Source organism: Malaclemys terrapin, chromosome 9 (assembly GCF_027887155.1).
Source record: "Malaclemys terrapin pileata isolate rMalTer1 chromosome 9, rMalTer1.hap1, whole genome shotgun sequence".
Lineage (NCBI taxonomy): Eukaryota > Metazoa > Chordata > Testudines > Emydidae > Malaclemys > Malaclemys terrapin.
In genome coordinates, this window is record NC_071513.1 from 49,350,001 (window position 1) to 49,367,970 (window position 17,970).

At 52.8% G+C, this 17,970-nt stretch overlaps 1 protein-coding gene across 10 annotated transcripts in view; it reads left to right on the forward strand.

The window, feature by feature from the left end:
* Positions 1-17,970, forward strand: part of SNED1 (sushi, nidogen and EGF like domains 1) — a 147,959-nt gene that overhangs the window by 114,106 nt on the left and 15,883 nt on the right. For all 10 annotated transcript variants that reach the window (XM_054040823.1, XM_054040830.1, XM_054040824.1 and 7 more), the window contains 3 exons: positions 2,531-2,809; positions 3,435-3,579; positions 5,172-5,254. In XM_054040823.1, coding sequence (XP_053896798.1) covers positions 2,531-2,809; positions 3,435-3,579; positions 5,172-5,254 — 507 coding nt within the window. The remainder of the gene's footprint in view (positions 1-2,530; positions 2,810-3,434; positions 3,580-5,171; positions 5,255-17,970) is intronic.

Below are 17,970 nucleotides of genomic sequence, written 5' to 3' on the forward strand. Positions count from 1 at the left end.
TCTGACAGACAGAGGCTAGGGACACCATTCCTTACCTGTCCTGGCTAATAGCCATTAATGGACTTAACCACCATGAATTTATCCAGTTCTCTTTTAAACTCTGTTATAGTCCTAGCCTTCACAACCTCCTCAGGTAAGGAGTTCCATAAGTTGACTGTGCGCTGCATGAAGAACTTCCTTTTATTTGTTTTAAACCTGCTGCCTATTAATTTCATTTGATGACCCCTAGTTCTTGTATTATGGGAATAAGTAAATAACTTTTCCTTATCCACTTTCTCCACATCACTCATGATTTTATATACCTCTATCATATCCCCTCTTAGTCTCCTATTTTCCAAGCTGAAGAGTCCTAGCCCCGCTCTTTAATCTCTCCTCATATGGGACCCGTTCCAAACCCTTAATCATTTTAGTTGCCCTTTTCTGAACCTTTTCTAATGCCAGTATATCTTTTTTGAGATGAGGAGACCACATCTGTACACAGTATTCAGATGAGGGCATACCATCAATTTATATAAGGGCAATAATATATTCTCAGTCTTATTCTCTATCCCCTTTTTAATGATTCCTAACATCCTGTTTGCTTTTTTGACCGCCTCTGCACACTGCGTGGACATTTTCAGAGAACTATCCATGATGACTCCAAGATCTTTTTCCTAACTTGTTGTAGCTAAATTAGCCCCCTCATATTGTATGTATAGTTGGGGTTATTTTTTCCAATGTGCATTACTTTACATTTATCCACATTAAATTTCATTTGCCATTTTGTTGCCCAATCACTTAGTTTTGAGAGATCTTTTTGAAGTTCTTCACAGTCTGCTTTGGACTTAACTATCTTTAGCAGTTTAGTATCATCTGCAAACTTTGACACCTCACTGTTTACCCCTTTCTCCAGATCATTTATGAATAAGTTGAATAGGATTGGTCCGAGGACTGACCCTTGGGGAATACCAGTAGTTACCCCTCTCCATTCTGAGAATTTACCATTTATTCCTACCCTTTGTTCCCTGTCTTTTAACCAGTTCTCAATCCATGAAAGGACCTTCCCTTTTATCCCATGGCAGCTTAATTTACATAAGAGCCTTTGGTGAGGGGCCTTGTCAAAGGCTTTCTGGAAATCTAAGTACATTATGTCCACTGGATCTCCCTTGTCCACATGTTTGTTGACCCCTTCAAAGAATTCTAACAGATTAGTAAGACACGATTTCCCTTTACAGAAACCATGTTGACTATTGCTGAACTGTTTATGTTTTTCTATGTGTCGGACAATTTTATTCTTAACTATTGTTTCGACTAATTTGCCCGGTACAGACGTTAGACTTACCGGTCTGTAATTGCCGGGATCACCTCTAGAGCCCTTTTTAAATATTGGCGTTACATTAGCTAACTTCCAGTCATTGGGTACAGAAGCTGATTTAAAGGACAGGTTACAAACCTTAGTTAACAGTTCCGCAACTTCACATTTGAGTTCTTTCAGAACTCTCGGGTGAACACCATCTGGTCCCGGCGACTTGTTAATGTTAAGTTTATCAATTAATTCCAAAACCTCCTCTCGTGACACTTCAATCCGTGACAGTTCCTCAGATTTGTCACCTACAAAAGCCAGCTCAGGTTTGGGAATCTCCCTAACATCCTCAGCCGTGAAGACTGAAGCAAAGAATCCATTTAGTTTCTCCGCAATGACTTTATTGTCTTTATTGTAACTACATTGCTGTCGTTAGCCTGGCACAACCTGTATGTGGCCTGGATGCAGCAGTGTAGTGGGGTTTACATCACTGCTGTTCACTTCACTGCACCAGATCACCCCATGCTAGGATCTGCCCCAGACGGTTACACTGGTGCCGGGCTCACAGCTAGCCCAGGCCTGAGCATCCAGGTTAGCCTAGCCTGGGGGTGAGCAGTCATGCTGCACAGCCAGAGCCTGGTTCCTGGCAGGGCCGCCCAGAGGATTCAGGGGGCCTGGGGCAAAGCAATTTTGGGGGTCCCTTCCATAAAAAAAAGTTGCAATACTATAGAATACTATATTCCTGTGGGGGCCCCTGTGGTGCCTGAGGCCTGGGGCAAATTGCCCCACTTGCCCCCACCGGGCGGCCCTCGTTCCTGGGTCCTCGCTGCTGCTGTGTCCCCCTGGGGTGTTGCTAGGACTGCTTGGGCCATTCCAGCAGTGAGCTGAGCCCCTCTCTGAGTCTGTCCCAGTGAATTGGGGTAGAACTGGGCACCTGGCAGGAATTGTAGGAAGGCATCAGAGGTACTTTAGCCAGTGTGAAAGCAGCACATGGGCTCTAAGCCCCGTCCCCCACCAGGCCAGTGAGCTGAGGGGTTCTGGGTGTGGGCAGGAAGCGGGTAGTGTCAACGCCTGGGTTAACTGTAGTGAAGACAGACCCTGAGAAAGCAAAGTTAAACACAGGCAGGCAAGGCTCAGAGCACCGAGCTCTCCCAGGAGCGGAGATCACAGGCAGCTTGAGCCATGTAATCAGTGAAGGGATGCTCCACTGAAATCATTCAGACTGATGTTTCCTTCCTGCTGGCACAGGGCCTCTTCCTCCCCAGAACCTGACTGCCTCCAGAGTCAGCGCCACCTCTGTCTACATGACCTGGGACCAGCCACTGGCAGGGTCCGTGGAGGGTTATATCATCAACGTCACCACTAACCAGAGCATCAAGAGCCGCTACGTGCCCAACGGGAAGCTGTCGTCCTACACGGTGCGTGACCTGCTTCCCGGTCAGAGGTATCGCTTGTCCATGATGGCCATCCAGAACACCGAGCAAGGCCAAGGGCACAGCGAGCCGGCCCATGTCTACATCTTGACCTGTAAGTCCATGATCCCGCAACGGCCTCCCCGGAGCCTGGCGGGGGAATGTTATGCTGGGGGGGGCAGAGCATACACAAGGGAACATGTGCCTCTGCTGGAGGAGGTTAGCGGGGGGAACAGGCATTGAACTAGTGATGTGACAACGGGGCATGGGAACATCAGCACGTCCATGAGAAGCAGCGTAGCCACCTGGGGATGTAAATGGCCCACGATCTGGAACCGCCATGCCCTGCAGGTGTTCCACCAAGCTGGAGGAAACGCTGCTTCCATGCAGTGTTCTCCACTCGAAAGCCAGCGGGGACCCTGCATGGTTCTTCCTTTGCTACGCTGGGTGTGTGTCCCCTTCTGTATCTGGGCACGCAGTGACACGGGGGAGCTGTCTCGCATGGTGCATCTGGCATGGGGTGGAGGCAGAGCCATCGTGGTGGTCCGGGCATTTCCCAGGGGCATGCTGGCTTTATACACACTGATTCCCACAGATGCCATCGCTGCTCTGCGGGAGAATCCCCGGCCAGCTGGGGGTGGGCTCTCTTGGGGGCTGTGCTTGATGTTAGAATTACACTCCATTTACTCCATTGATTCACTGCTTCGTCCTGGCTAAGCCTAATCCTTTGTGGCCTGCAGTGCAGAGGAATGGAACCCCGGAGAGGCGATGGGGCCAAGCAGGACACCCACGGGTGCTCAGGAACAGGCTCCCCCCAGCATTGCTGCCGGAACTGCGCCTGCTTGCTGATCACAATATCCCGGAGGAACCCTCGCAGGCTCCCAGGTAGGGACCGGCTCAGCGGCAATTACACCAGCCCTGCTTGAAGTCTGAGCACTAACAAATAACATGTGGATGAGAGCGGGAATGGGCCACTTCTACTGAACCCTTATGTTCCAGTACAGATCAGGTCACATGTAAGCCACATTTCCTGGCCTTGCTCTAGTTCTCAGTGTATATTTGGCCACGTCAGAAATCCACCATATAATCACATGATTGGCAGCCAGCACTTGGGAGGGACACAGCCCTAGAACAGTCTGGTTAGTGCATGGGGGATGCTCCCAGCAAATCCCCTGCTGCCCTGGCTCTGACCCTTGGGAGCTGGAGTGCACCTGCCTCTCCCATGTGTACAAAGGGTGGGTGGGATGTTCACAGTTGGTGGGTGGCTCTGGATGCCTGATTTCCTTTAGGGGACTGAGCATCCAGCCCCACTTCCATGACAGGTTTCAGAGTAGCTTTAAACAGCCCATCCCAAGTGCCCTATTCAAATGTAACCTCTCCATGAAGTTGCTACAACCTATGCAACCCAGTGCTCGTCAGTTGCTCCGCTGTGTGAGCATGGAATCTCTCCTCCCCACCACCACCCCAGTGGACACTAGCTGCCTGGCCCATGTTTCAGATCCTCAGCCATCTCCTTACTGCTGTGCCCACCTTGGATCTAGCCTGCTGCACCCCTTCCTGGAGCCAGTAACACAAAACAGGCCTGCTCCTCCTGGTCAAGGGAGAGATCTGCATTTTAAATAGAAGCTCTTCAGATTTTTTAAGTGGGGTGAGCAGCTGGAGGAGATGGGACACAATAAACCCAGAGGAGAAAGCGGGCACTGGGGTGTAAACTAGCTGAGTGCCCTGGAAATGTATGGTGGGACACAGGAGAATGTAGTAGAGGTGCCCTCTGCTGCTCAACGCATCTGTATCGTGGCCACACGCACTCCTCCTGCTAATCACTGCAACTCCTCAGACAGGAAACTGTCAAGGGCAGTCAGACTCCAAAACCTGCATGAAGCACCAGATTCCTCAGTGGGCTATGTGGCTACAAAGCCAGCATAGCCGCCATGGGATTGGCTCCCCATGGCAGTTGTACCCACATAACTGAGTAGAATGTGCCCCTAGTTATTTCTCTGCATCTCAGTTCCCACTTGCTGCGGTGTTAATGCAGCACTTCAGGAGTGTGCGCCACAGGCTTCCTGCATTGATGCTGATTGTTTGTGTCCCAGTAGTGCCTTGAAGCCGCATTTGATATCAGAGCCCCTCTGTGCCTACATGTCACCAAGAGGAACGGTACAGGACTTTGCAAACAGCCTTCACTTTGCGGGCTCCTGGAAACAAAACAAATTGAAACAAGATTTTGCAACACCATTGGCGCAGTTTAAATGACCAGCGTATTCATCCTCTGGCTGATGCTACGCTCAGCGTAGTCCATCACAATTCCTTTCCACAGGCTGCTCTCTGCACGCAGAATGCCACTGCTAGGGCCCACCAGCTGAATGAGCAATCTTGTCGGCAAGCCATATAATTGTGTGCTGTAGCTCACTGATTTTTGTGGGGGGGAGCACCTGCTGGGCCACTGTACGAGGGCTAGTAATTCTTTCCCTTTCCAGGTTTACTGAGCTGGTGGACGGCAGACGGAGGATCAGTGCCAAGTTCAGCAGCTTGCCGAGCAAATCCGTCACCGTGAGAACACGTAAGTACTCTCCATCCACCCCAGGCCCTTGTCTGTCACCCAGGCCTCTGTTCCACAGAGGGTGTGAGAGCAACACCGGCACGATTGCCTGCTGGACTGCAGGAGGTGTAACTCTGAGACGGTTTGATGTGTGCAGCACCTGCCCCACAGGGGGTGTTAAAAGTCTCTGTCTCGCTCTCTCTACACACAGCCCCCAGCTGGTTTTAGAGAAGGGGCCAATCCCACAGCCCAGCACAGATGTGGACGTGACTCTGCGGGCAGAACAAAGCCAGGGGAAATGCTGGCAGGGGCAATGGCTCAGCTCTCTAGAAAGAAGATCCCTGGGTTGGAATGGCCAGGGGTCCCGGCACCGCATGTGCGAGGCCACATGCCCTGGCAATGACGCAGCACAGGCTGACCCTGAATGCCGCGGAAGAGCCCCAGAGCCATGCTGCTTCCCCACCAGTCTGTGGCTTGTTGGGGCAGGGGTCAACCCCAGCTGACCGCTACAGGGCCTGGTCCACACCTGCTGCTAACAGCATCGTCAGATTGGCCAGACTGGTGCTGCCCGAGATGCAGCTCTCCCTGTATCCTCTCTCGGATAGTGGCCGGCTCCAGCTGCCTCTGAAGAGAACCCTGCTGTAGGCAGCTGCCCCATATAACTCCCAGCCATGCTCAGACACGGTAACACTCTGAATTGTAACCAAGGCCTGGGATGCAGGTGCCATGACCAGCCCCGCCTCCAGCCCAGCCTGGGCTAAGGGATGGAGCCTGGAGAATGAGAGAGGAAATGGGCAGGGTGCCCGAACGAGCAGCTGTGCTGAATACAGCCCTGCAGCCATCTCTTGACTCCCTGGACCATGCACGTCACCAGGAGGTTTTGCTAGCGGTAGCTGTGCTGGGGTTTACATGCAGGGATTCAGATCCTGTGGCCCCACGTGGTGAAGGGGGAAGGAGTTAATCTGTCTAGAAAAATGTAAATCCTATTTGGAGGACCACTCTGAAATGGCACCTGGCTGTGTCTCCTGAGGGGAGAGCAGGGCACTGAGTCACCTGAGTTCTAGTCCCAGTTCTAACACCTGACTCCCTGGGTGACTATGGCTAAGTCCCTTCCTTTTCTGCACAATGGGGCTAGTCATACTCCCCCGCCCTGGGGAAGTGCTGAGTGATCACTGTGGGAGAGGGGCTTTGGAGAGGAGCTGAGCTTAGCGGGGTTCCCAAGCAGACTGGACATCTGTATGGATAAAAATGGCCTGAATGACAGGAGCCAGGATTCAAACAACAAAAACTAACCATTTGGGAAGGAATAAATCTTAATGCTTCAGGCCTTAACGTAGCCTCTGCCTGTTGGGGTTTAGGAAGAAAGTGTCTTTCTGGGCAGATTAAAGCTGCCTCCTGTGGGGTCCTTCTACCTGCCGCTGAAGCAGCTGGTGCTGGTGACTGGGCTGGATGGCCCTTGGGGCTGATCTTGTCTGGCACTGCCTAGGTTCTAATATATGTAACCCTTCTGCCCCTCTGAGTTGGCAGCAACAAGGGCCGGGTTCAGTATCTAGGGGTTCTGTTTCAATAACGCAATGCAAAACCAGCTCGAGCCCCCACCCAGTGACCTGGGACAATTACATACCACCCCCCGGGTGCCTCTAGCAGGCAATACTTCCCCTCTCGCAAGCACGGAGTCTGAGTGTAGCAAAAGCTTTTTAATAAAGGAGGGAAACAATGCGGCATCATGTTGGGGATACACCACAAACAGGATTCATAACACAAACCATGAGCAAAAGACCCACCTCCAAGTAAGTTTGGCAGTGTCCTTTTCCCCTCAGGGTCTTAAGTCCAATCACCCCAAAGTCCAAAAGTCTCTGACCCTGGTCAGTGCTGCCCCAGAGTCCAAAAGTTTATCTGCAGAGTTTTACCCTCCCCCCCGCCCAGTCTGGGTGGAAATGGGGGGGGGAGAGATACGGGGTGTTAAGGGGCACCTTACATGGTCCGAGGCCGACTGCCCCGCCTCTCCGTGGAGTTCTGCTGCAGCCTTCACCACGAATGGCTCTGCTCTACCAGCCACTCCGGTCCAGTCTTCCAGCCGTCCCTGCAAACTGCTCTGCTCGCTGTCCCGTGAGCCACTCCAACCGTCCCACAAACTGCTCTGCTCTGCCAGCCGCTCCACTCCACCAGCCGTCCCATGAACCACTCCAGCTGTCCCCGCAAATTGCTCAGCTGTCCTCCGCTCCACGTTCCATGGACCACTCCAACCGTTCCGCAAACTGCTCCGCTCCGCACGCCACTTAGCAATATATCTTTAGGCTCACCCCACTAGTTAACACAGCACTCAGTGATCTCAGATCAGTAATTTTAGCTCTTTTAGTGATTTCAGTTGTAATAGGGGAGCCCCAGTGCTAATGCACCATTGACCCAAAGTGAATTCAGGTCAGCAGCCTCTAGCTAGAGTCCTAATAGAATCAAAATTAGCTCTGCTATTCAACAGTGGAGAGAGTACAATTGGTATTCCAGGCTCTCAAAAGGGGCCCAAACCATCAGGTATACATACCTATCCCAAAGTACTCTCACTTCACCAGGTTTTGGAATCAATGTCCCTTGTCTAGTGAGTGCTGCTTAGGTGATAGTGAGACCCTCTGTCATAAAACAGTTTCATTGTCCTTGATTCACATAATCAGGGTAACAACACTTTATTCCTCCTGCCCCAATAACAGAGATACTGGGGATTCTACAGCTGCCAAAGTGACCATTTTGGGCGGCCGTGGGCTCATGCCAGGCGAGTGGGTGTGCCTATGCAAACAAGATCAGCCCCTGAAGTTCTTTTCCACACTTGCCATAATTCACCACCAGATGTCAGGGTAGAGCTCATCCTGACTCTGCTTACATCCCCCCCCAGCGGAGAATTTGTCGTCCCGACAAATCACACTCCCTATTATACCAACTCACTGGTCCCCTCCAAAGGGCCTCAGATAGCCCACTTTAGCTTCCACAAGCCTGTGTGCTAAATGTATTGGCTCCTCACTAGTCACCCCATGTGCATCATAAGTTAACCGTTTTACTGGTCTTATTACCCTGTCTCACCTATTGAGAATCTTTGTTGCTGTGGTAGGGGAGACATCCTCTTGAGCGACAGATGGGGAGGTTTCCTTTGAGGGCCCCTCGGCTACTGGCATAGGCCCCTGCATTTCTAGTTCTAACAGTGGAGGGTTGAAGGTGCCCGGGCCATCCTCCACCTGTATGTCTCCACTATCCAATAACCTGTGCGTGTCATCACACGGGGGTCCCACCAGTGGCTCAGGGGTGTCAGGAATGGGCCTAAATACTTCTGCCATGGGGTTTAGGGCAGAAGAGGAGGAGCTCTCTTCTGATTCATCTGATCGAGACTGAAATCTTGTCTCCATCCCAGGATACACCATGGTTGTGTCATCCTCCTCAGACTCACTCTCGGATGTGCTGCATAGGGGTAGGTTAGCTGCAGGGGGACGGCTGTCCACATTGGAGGGTGGCTTTGGTCCAGCACCTTCGTTCTGCCCGGTTGCCCTGTTGTGGCCCATCTCATAAGGGGTGCCTACCAATTCCCCAACAGGGAGCAAAAGGTTTCTATGCACTGTCTTTGTCTGCCCTTGACCCTCTTCAGATTTGAGCTTATAGACCGGCAGGTGTCCTAGCTTTTCCATCACCGAGTAAGGTATTGCCTTCCATCTATCAGCTATCTTGTGTTTGCCAGCAATACCCAAATTTCGCAGCAGGACTCTGTCCCCCAGCTGGAGCTCTTGCAAATGTACCCCTAGCATCATATCGATGTTTGTTGCGGTCTGCGTTCTTCCGAGCTGCAGATGTAGCTAAGTGATAAGCATCCCACAGCTTTTCTCTTAGTCGGGATACATATTGCTGATGAGTTTCATAGCTATCTCCATCCTCTGATACAGCAAAGCACAGGTCTATGGGTAATCTTGGTTCTCGCCCAAACATCAAGAGATATGGGGTGACTCCCGTAGCGTCGTTCTTTGTGGCGTTGTAGGCGTGCACCAGAAATGCGACATGTTGGCTCCAGGTTGCCTTCTGCTCTGGCCGCAGAGTCCCCAACATATCTAATAGGGTTCGGTTGAACCTCTCTGGCTGAGGATCACCTTGCGGGTGATAAGGCGTTGTTCTAGACTTTTTAATCCCCGCTATCCTCAACACCTCCTTCAGAAGGTGACTCTCAAAGTCCCGCCCCTGATCCGAGTATATCCGAGCTGGGAATCCATAACTGAGAAATATTTTTCCCACAGTACTCAAGTGACAGTGGTGGCCCTCTGATCACGTGTGGGATATGCCTGCGCATATCGCGTATAATGGTCAGTCACTACTAGAATGTTCCCAATAGTCCTCTTGTCTACTTCTAAAGACAAGAAATTAATGCACACCAGCTCCAGAGGTTTGTTGTTGGTGATGTTCTTCAGATATGCAGCCCTCGTGGTCAGAGTTTTCCTTTGAACACATCGAGCGCAGGTCTCACATTTCCTGCGAACATCTTCAGCCATCCGGGGCCAATAGAATCTACTACGAATAAGTTCCAGGGTCCTCTCCATCCCTAAATGTCCAAAGTCATCATGCAGGGCCCTCATGGCCAGGGCTCTGTACTCTTTTGGCAGCAATAGTTGAGTCTGTTGCTTTTGTAAAGGATCTGTGATTACTCGGTGTAGCACTTCCTGAATCAGTTTTAGTTTGGTCCATTCTCTCAGTAGTAGTTTACCCTCTGGGTTAGGTGGGACAACCGCAGCTGGGCTTCGCCCCTCCCTTTTGGCAAGTAGAGTATCACGAATGTCAATATCTTGCAGCTGGGCTTCCTGCCAGTCAGCTGCATTGAGCATGGGCAAAGGAGATTGGTCCAATGCAATATAGGTTTCAGAGTAGCAGCCGTGTTAGTCTGTATCCGCAAAAAGAAGAACAGGAGTACTTGTGGCACCTTAGAGACTAACAAATTTGTTAGAGCATAAGCTTTCGTGGACTACAGCTTTCGTGGACTACAAAGTGGGCTGTAGTCCACGAAAACTTATGCTCTAATAAATTTGTTAGTCTCTAAGGTGCCACAAGTACTCCTGTTCTTCTCAATGCAATATAGTTCACTGAAGCAGAAGGCACGCATTCAGGGGGCAGGCCCACAGCTTCTACTGCACATCCATGAAGGCTCTCATGGGCCTCTGGCTCTCGGCGACTCACACTGCAAATAGCTCTCACTCCATCTGTGGGTATCACAGCAACTCCTGGTGCCTGTGGATGCCTGGACAATGCATCTGCATCTACATTGCTTTTCCCTGATCGGTATTGAATGCTGAAGTCATAGCTAGCCAAAGCGGCCACCTATCTTTGCCCTTTAGCATCCAGCTTAGCGCTTGTTAATACATAGGTCAGTGGGTTGTTGTCTGTCCACACCTGGAACTGAGCACCATACAAGTAATCTCGAAATTTCTCAGTGATGGCCCATTTCAAGGCCAAGAACTCCAGCTTGTGGGTGGGTGTGACGAACTGGGCCTGTTCTCACTGTGGTCTGTGAATGCTGACAGGGAAGTGTGGCTGAATAGTCTGCATTGGGGGATGGGAGACAGCCCGAGGGCGCATACCTAAGTGTGTAACACGAGAACCCAGGGAGGGGTTGAAGGCCAGGTGACTCCTTAGCCCGGGAAACTGGACAAAGGCTGTGGGAGGGGTCGCTGAAGCCAGAGTGTGGGAAGCAGGCTGGAGAGATGGCTGGGGGGCAGAGATGGCTCTGACCTCCCAAGGGGGGCTGGGACCCCAAGATGGACCAAACTGAGGGGGTCCCAGTTGTCTGTGCCTGCAAGACCTGTCTTGGACTGTATTCCTGTCATCCAAATAAACCTTCTGCTTTACTGGCTGGCTGAGAGTCATGGTGAATCGCAGGAAGCCGGGGGTGCAGGGCCCTGAGTCCCCCAATACTCCGTGACAACTGGTGGCAGCGGCGGGATCTACTGCACCCCGTGGACGGCGCTTCCTGCAGTAAGTGACTGGGGAGCAGTAAAACGAAGGGGGATTGACGGGGACCAGGCGTGCTGAAGAGTGAGAGAGAGACGGTTATTACCCCTGGGAGTGTGTGACCAGCGAGAAGGACTTTTGCAGTAACAGGGTCCCCCGGGGGGATCGCAGCGAGTGGTCCCAGGGGCGGAGGAGTCTGCAGCTCGACCCTGGCAGAGAGGTGGTGACCTCGAGAAGGGCTGGCACACTAGGGGGCCCCCTGGGAACTGTGGGGAGCTGTGAGCACACAGGCCGGTGAGTGGCCAGCAGGAAGATGTATGCCAAGCGGCTTAAGAGCGACCTGGTGGAGCTGTGCAAGCAGAGGCGGCTGCGCATTGGGAGGCTCACCAAAGAACAGCTCATTGCCCAGCTGGAGGCGGAAGATCGCGCGAATGAACTGATCCCTGTGTCTCAGGGAAGCAGCCTGGCAAATGCAGCGCAGGCACCAGTGTCTGGCCCAGCTGGGAGTGGTCAGCCGGCTGCTGAGGGCTTCCCGAGACCCCTCCTTCCTATGCCTAGGGGAAGGGTGGGGAGGAGCCCAGCAAATACCGAAGGCGCCGTGAACCCCCCGGCCAGCAGGGGGTCCCCCCGGCGAAGCCCACCGGCCAGCAGAGGATCCTCCCGGCGGCGTTCGGCATCCGGGGAGCGGAATTGGCTGGAATGGGAGAAAGAGCTAAAACTGAGAGAGCTGGAGGATCGTGAACAACAGAGACAGCATGAAGAGAGACAGCGTCAGCATGAACGGGAGGAGAAAGAGAGACAGCATCAGCGTGAACGGGAGGAGAAAGAGAGACAGCATCAGCGTGAAGAGAGACAGCGTCAGCATGAACGGGAGGAGAAAGAGAGACAGCATCAGCGTGAACGGGAGGAGAATGAGAGACAGCGTCAGCATGACCTGGAACTGGCGAGATTGAAGGGCAGCGAACCCCCGGCTGCGGTGAGTGAGGGGGGACCCAGGACTGCACGGAGCTTTGATAAGTGCATCATGGCCCCATACAAGGAGGGGGAGGACATGGATGACTTCCTGGAGGCCTTTGAGACGGCCTGCGAGCTGCACCGTGTGGACCCCGCGGACAGACTCCGGGTCCTTACCCCCTTACTGGACCCCAAATCCGTGGCATTGTACCGCCAACTGGGAGAGGCAGAGAAAGGGGACTACGAACTATTCAAAAGGGCCCTGCTACGAGAGTTTGGGCTGACTCCTGAGATGTACCGGGAAAGGTTCCGGAGTCAAGATAAAACCCCTGAGATCTCATATCTGCAACTAGCCGCCCGCATGGAAAGATACGCCAGCAAGTGGGCTGGTGGGGCCCAGACGAAGGAGGACCTGATTAAACTGCTGGTACTGGAGCAACTGTATGACCGGTGCCCATCCGACCTGAGGCTGTGGTTGGTGGACAGAAAGCCAGAGAACCCGCGACACGCCGGGCAGCTGGCTGATGAGTTTGTAAAGAGCCGGTCAGGAGATAAAAGGGAGGAGTCCCAAAGGAACAGTCCCACCACAACGCAGAGAGAGAGTCACCATGGGACCTCCCCATGGGAAAATACAGAAAAAACCCATCAGAGGGGAGCATCCGGCATCAGGACCATCCGACCTACTCAAGGGGACCCATGGGACATGGGCTGCTACCACTGTGGCCAAAAGGGCCACATACGGGCCCAGTGCCCTAGGCTCAGGGACAGACTGAGCAGACCGAACCCACAGAGGGTTAACTGGGTAGAGACCCAGCCCGGCGAAAGGCAGCATTCCCAGGGAAGAGGGGCTGGCAGAGTACCACCTGCTAAGGAGGGAGGAGAGCTCCAGGCCAGCTCCTCTAGGGGGCTGGATGCTCCAGACTCAGGGTTTTTGGTTTATATGGTAGGCGCGGGGCTGTCCCTCCGGAGAGAGTACCTTGTTCCCCTGGAGGTGGATGGGAGGAAGGTCAATGGATACTGGGATACGGGCGCAGAGGTGACGCTGGCCCGGCCCGAGGTGGTGGCCCCAGATCAGGTGGTGCCCAACACCTACCTGACCCTGACGGGGGTGGGCGGAACACCAGTCAAAGTACCCGTGGCAAGGGTACACCTGAAGTGGGGGGCCAAGGAGGGCCCCAAGGATGTGGGGGTACACCCGTATTTGCCCACTGAGGTATTGATGGGGGGGGACCTGGAGAACTGGCCAAGCAACCCCCAAAAGGCACTGGTTGTGACCCGCAGTCAGAGCCGGCGAGGGGCACTGCGCCCTGGCCTTGGGGGGGGTGCCTTGCCTGAGGCGCAGGACCCTAACCTGGTGGGGAGGGAACGCCCAGGGACACGGCTCAGGGAGGCTGCAGCTTCAGGCCCAGCGGGCGAGGAAGAGCAGGTGGCCATCCCTGTCCCAGCTGCTGAGTTCCAGGCCGAGCTACAGAGAGACCCCTCCTTGCGGAAGATAAGGGACCTAGCCGACCTCAATGCGGTACAGACCATGGGACGAGGTGGCCGGAAAAGGTTCCTGTGGGAGAAGGGGTTCCTGTACCGAGAATGGGCTCCCCCAGGGGAAATGGAGTCAGGGGGGATCAGGAGGCAGCTGGTGGTACCCCAGAAGTATCGCCGCCAGCTGCTGTGCCGGGCCCATGATATTCCCCTCTCAGGGCACCAGGGAACCTGGCGTACCCAGCAGAGGCTGCTACGGAGCTTTTACTGGCCTGGGGTCTTTGTTACTGTCCGACAGTACTGCGGATCCTGTGACCCCTGTCAGAGGGGGAGGAAGGCCTGGGACAAGGGGAAAACAGCTTTAGGACCCTTGCCCAGCATAAAGGATCCTTTCCAGAGGGTGGCCAAGGTTAAAAGGGCGGCTCTAAACCAAGAGAGCCCAAAGCACAGACCTCCAGACTGGAGCGCTGGGAGAAGACCACGGCCCAGTTGGAACCCCAGAGGTATGGGGGTGGGAAAAGGGCACAGGCCGCATAAACCTTCCCACATGCGAACTGCGAGTGCCATCAAGCACCCCGACCTAAGGGGGGGCGTGAAACTGAAGGGGCCTGGTGTAATTCCCACCAAGGAACTGGAGGGATGCGGGGGCATCCATGGGAACGGGGGTAGGTTCGAACTTCCCCGGGTCACTGGCTAAAGTGACCCTGCTCAGTTCGGTCTCGAAGGGGGGAGAGATGTGACGAACTGGGCCTGTTCTCACTGTGGTCTGTGAATGCTGACAGGGAAGTGTGGCTGAATAGTCTGCATTGGGGGATGGGAGACAGCCCGAGGGCGCATACCTAATGTGTAACACGAGAACCCAGGGAGGGGTTGAAGGCCAGGTGACTCCTTAGCCCGGGAAACTGGACAAAGGCTGTGGGAGGGGTCGCTGAAGCCAGAGTGTGGGAAGCAGGCTGGAGAGATGGCTGGGGGGCAGAGATGGCTCTGACCTCCCAAGGGGGGCTGGGACCCCAAGATGGACCAAACTGAGGGGGTCCCAGTTGTCTGTGCCTGCAAGACCTGTCTTGGACTGTATTCCTGTCATCCAAATAAACCTTCTGCTTTACTGGCTGGCTGAGAGTCATGGTGAATCGCAGGAAGCCGGGGGTGCAGGGCCCTGAGTCCCCCAATACTCCGTGACAGTGGGATAGCGAGTTTCACTATCAGACAGTCCTCGGCTGGCAAAGGCTACAGGTTTACATTTGCCTTCCACCTCCTGGTACAGTACTGCTACCAGACCCTCCAAACTGGCATCAGTATGCAGGATAAACGGCTTGCTTGGGTCAGCAAAGACTAGGACCGGAGCATGAGTTAGGCAAGTAATGATTTCTCGAAAAGCCCTTTCACATCTCTCATCCCACCTTGGCCCGAATTATTCGAAAGGGCCATAGTGTCTCTGCACCGGAGGCTTTGGGGACCTCCCCTTATTCTTGGTCTTAGATTTGTTCTTGCTGGACTGGTATCCCTGGTAAGATCATTCAGAGGTTTTACAATTGTAGCATAGTTTTTCACAAATCTGTGGTAATAGCCACTAAACCCAAGAAAGGTCTTGAGTTCTCTGTAGTTACTTGGACATGGCCATGTAGTGAGTGCTTCTATTTTATCAGGATCCGTACTCACACCTTTTTGGGACACGATGTGACCCACGTACTTCACTGAGGTCCTGCAGAACTGGCATTTGTCAGTCGAAAGCTTCAAACCATAATCCTCCAACCTATCAAGCACTTTAAGAAGTCTTTCTTCATGCTCCTCCAAGGTTCTTCCGAACACAATCAGGTCATCCAAATAAACTAACACTTGCAGTAAATTCATGTCTCCCACAACTTTCTCCATAAGACGTTGAAATGTGGCAGGTGCTCCAGAAATCCCTTGGGGCATGCGTTCGAACTGATAAAACTCTAATGGGCAGATGAAGGCTGTCTTCTCCTTATCTTCTTCACCCAGAGGGATCTGGTAGTATCCACTCTGAAGATCCAACACAGAGAACCACTGGCTTGCCAGCAAACAGTCTAAGGCATCTTGGACTCGGGGCATTGTGTACTGGTCAACCCACAGTACGGCGGTTTAGGGTGCGGTAATCAATACACATCCGGATTTTCGCATTCTTTTTACGGACCACCACAATGGGTGAGGCGTATGGGCTGCAGGACTCTGTAATGATGCCATTCGCAGCCAGTTCCTGAAGCTGTTGTCGCACATCTTCCATCTCAGAGAGAGCAATCCTCCTAGATCTCTCCCTGAAAGGTCGAGAGTGATGTAGTCTGATGTTGTGCTCTACTCCTTTTGCACATTCCACATCCCACTCATGCAATGAGAACACCTTGGATCTTTCACAAAGTTTCCTCCTCAGGCAATCTTTCCACTCCTTGGACAATGGTGAATCTCCAAAGTCAAACTTTGCTGGGTCTATTGTCGGAACTTGAGTCTCACACTGGGGTTTTACAATTGATTCAGGCTCGAAGAGGTCTGCTATCTTTTGTCCTTGCTTCACAACAACATCTCAACTTGTTTCATTAGCAATCAGTATAGTCACCTTTTCCTGGGTTTCAGCAGGTAGGGTTATGACTTCACTGGGGACCAGCACTCCTTCCAGGAGCTCTCCTTCAACCAGCTGCTCTACCATTGCTAATGCCCCTTTACTGCCTTTCAGCCTGGTACACATGACAAGCACTTCTTGCTCCATCCTTGCAGGCACAACTAAGGGGGTTGTGCCCATGTACTTCAGTGCCCCAATCGGTAGCTCAGATGTCTCCTTTTTAGCGCTCTCAATCTTCCTATAGGCTTCAGCACAAAGCGTATGGATCATCAGGGTATTCAGGTACTGGTCCCCAGCCCGTCGTCTGCAGTAATCTGCAAGCACCTTGAAGAGACTGGAGTTGGTCCCTATCAGCACAGACACAGGGCATATTAAGGCAGCTGTGTCTACCTCTTCCCTTACCCCAGCAACCTCCTCTGGGAATTCCAGGTGCACTATGACATACCCTTGCTAGGGGTATTCATCCATGCTGAGGCCACACAGACCAATGCCAGTCAGTGGCTGTATAGGCAGGTACCTAAGCATCTGTTGGTAGAATGACTGAAATATAATAGTCACTTGAGATCCAGTGTCAAGCATTGCTTTACACTCCGCCCCTTCAATCCTCACTGTGACCTCTGCTCGAGTCCCTATCAGTCCTGCGGGGATCCCAGCTGGACGGTCTTTTCTGGGGGAATCTTCAAATCCTGCAGGCCTGGGTGGTCCCTGTCCCCAGACCCTCTGGCAGCTACCAGATCTCTCCCACCTGATCCTCAGCTTTCCATACACTACGGAGGGGTTTTCTTCATTATGGCACTTGGCAGCACTGTGCCCATCCTGACCACATCGGTAGCAGAAGAATTGTCCTTTCCACCTTCGCCTGGGTGGGACGGTGGCTCTAAATGCTGACTTCTCCATCGCCACAGTCTGAGGCTCCTTATTCCTGGAAATCTTAGCTCAGTCAATGGTGCTTTGCAGCTCAGCTATCCGTTCTGTCAGGACCTGCATTTGTTGGGCAAGTTCCTCTGTGGTGCTCACCATCAGTACACTGGCCATTTGCAATGGTGTTGTGCTGGCTGGCTCCAATGTTTGAGCTTCCCAAAACTCGCTGGCAGCCTGCCTTTCTTCCTCTTCCCTGACCTCCTTTATCAGCTGGGAGTAACTTGGGGGATGTTCCTGCCGTTCTCTTAGCCGGAGATGAAGTAGAATCGGGTTCTGATACGGAGTCCCTCTTACAACTTGAGCCAGTCTGGTCTGATCCATCTGCTCAGCAGTCACTGCTCCCCTCATGACAGCTCTCTGAAGCAGTCTCTCCAGGCTCTGTATATAGGCTGAAATCTTCTCGCCCCTTTGCTGTCAGGAATTAAGGAACTTTCAGTAACTGTCTTCAGGGCTCTCTACGCTCCCAAAGGTAGGATCAAGGGCCTCTAGGCAGTCCTTCACGCTAACCCCAGAGTCAATGAGCTTCAGGGTGCGAATCACATCTAATGCTGGGCCACTAAGGTTCTCTATTAGACATCTTCACTTTTCTGCAGCATTTCAGTGCTATGCTCCAACCAGGGTTCAAACTCGTCTTCCCCAGCAAATAACCTTAACTTACAACAATAGTTTGACGTAGGATGGGACAACACAACCTTTTCCAATATTTGCCCCAGTGCTTTTGCCCATTGGCTGAGGCTGCAGCCCCTGAGCTAGAGGCTGCAGGACCGGGGCCCAACAAACCCGACATATTAGCCATTATACAAAACAGTAATTTCCTCAAAATAAAAACACAATTGTTTCCCAA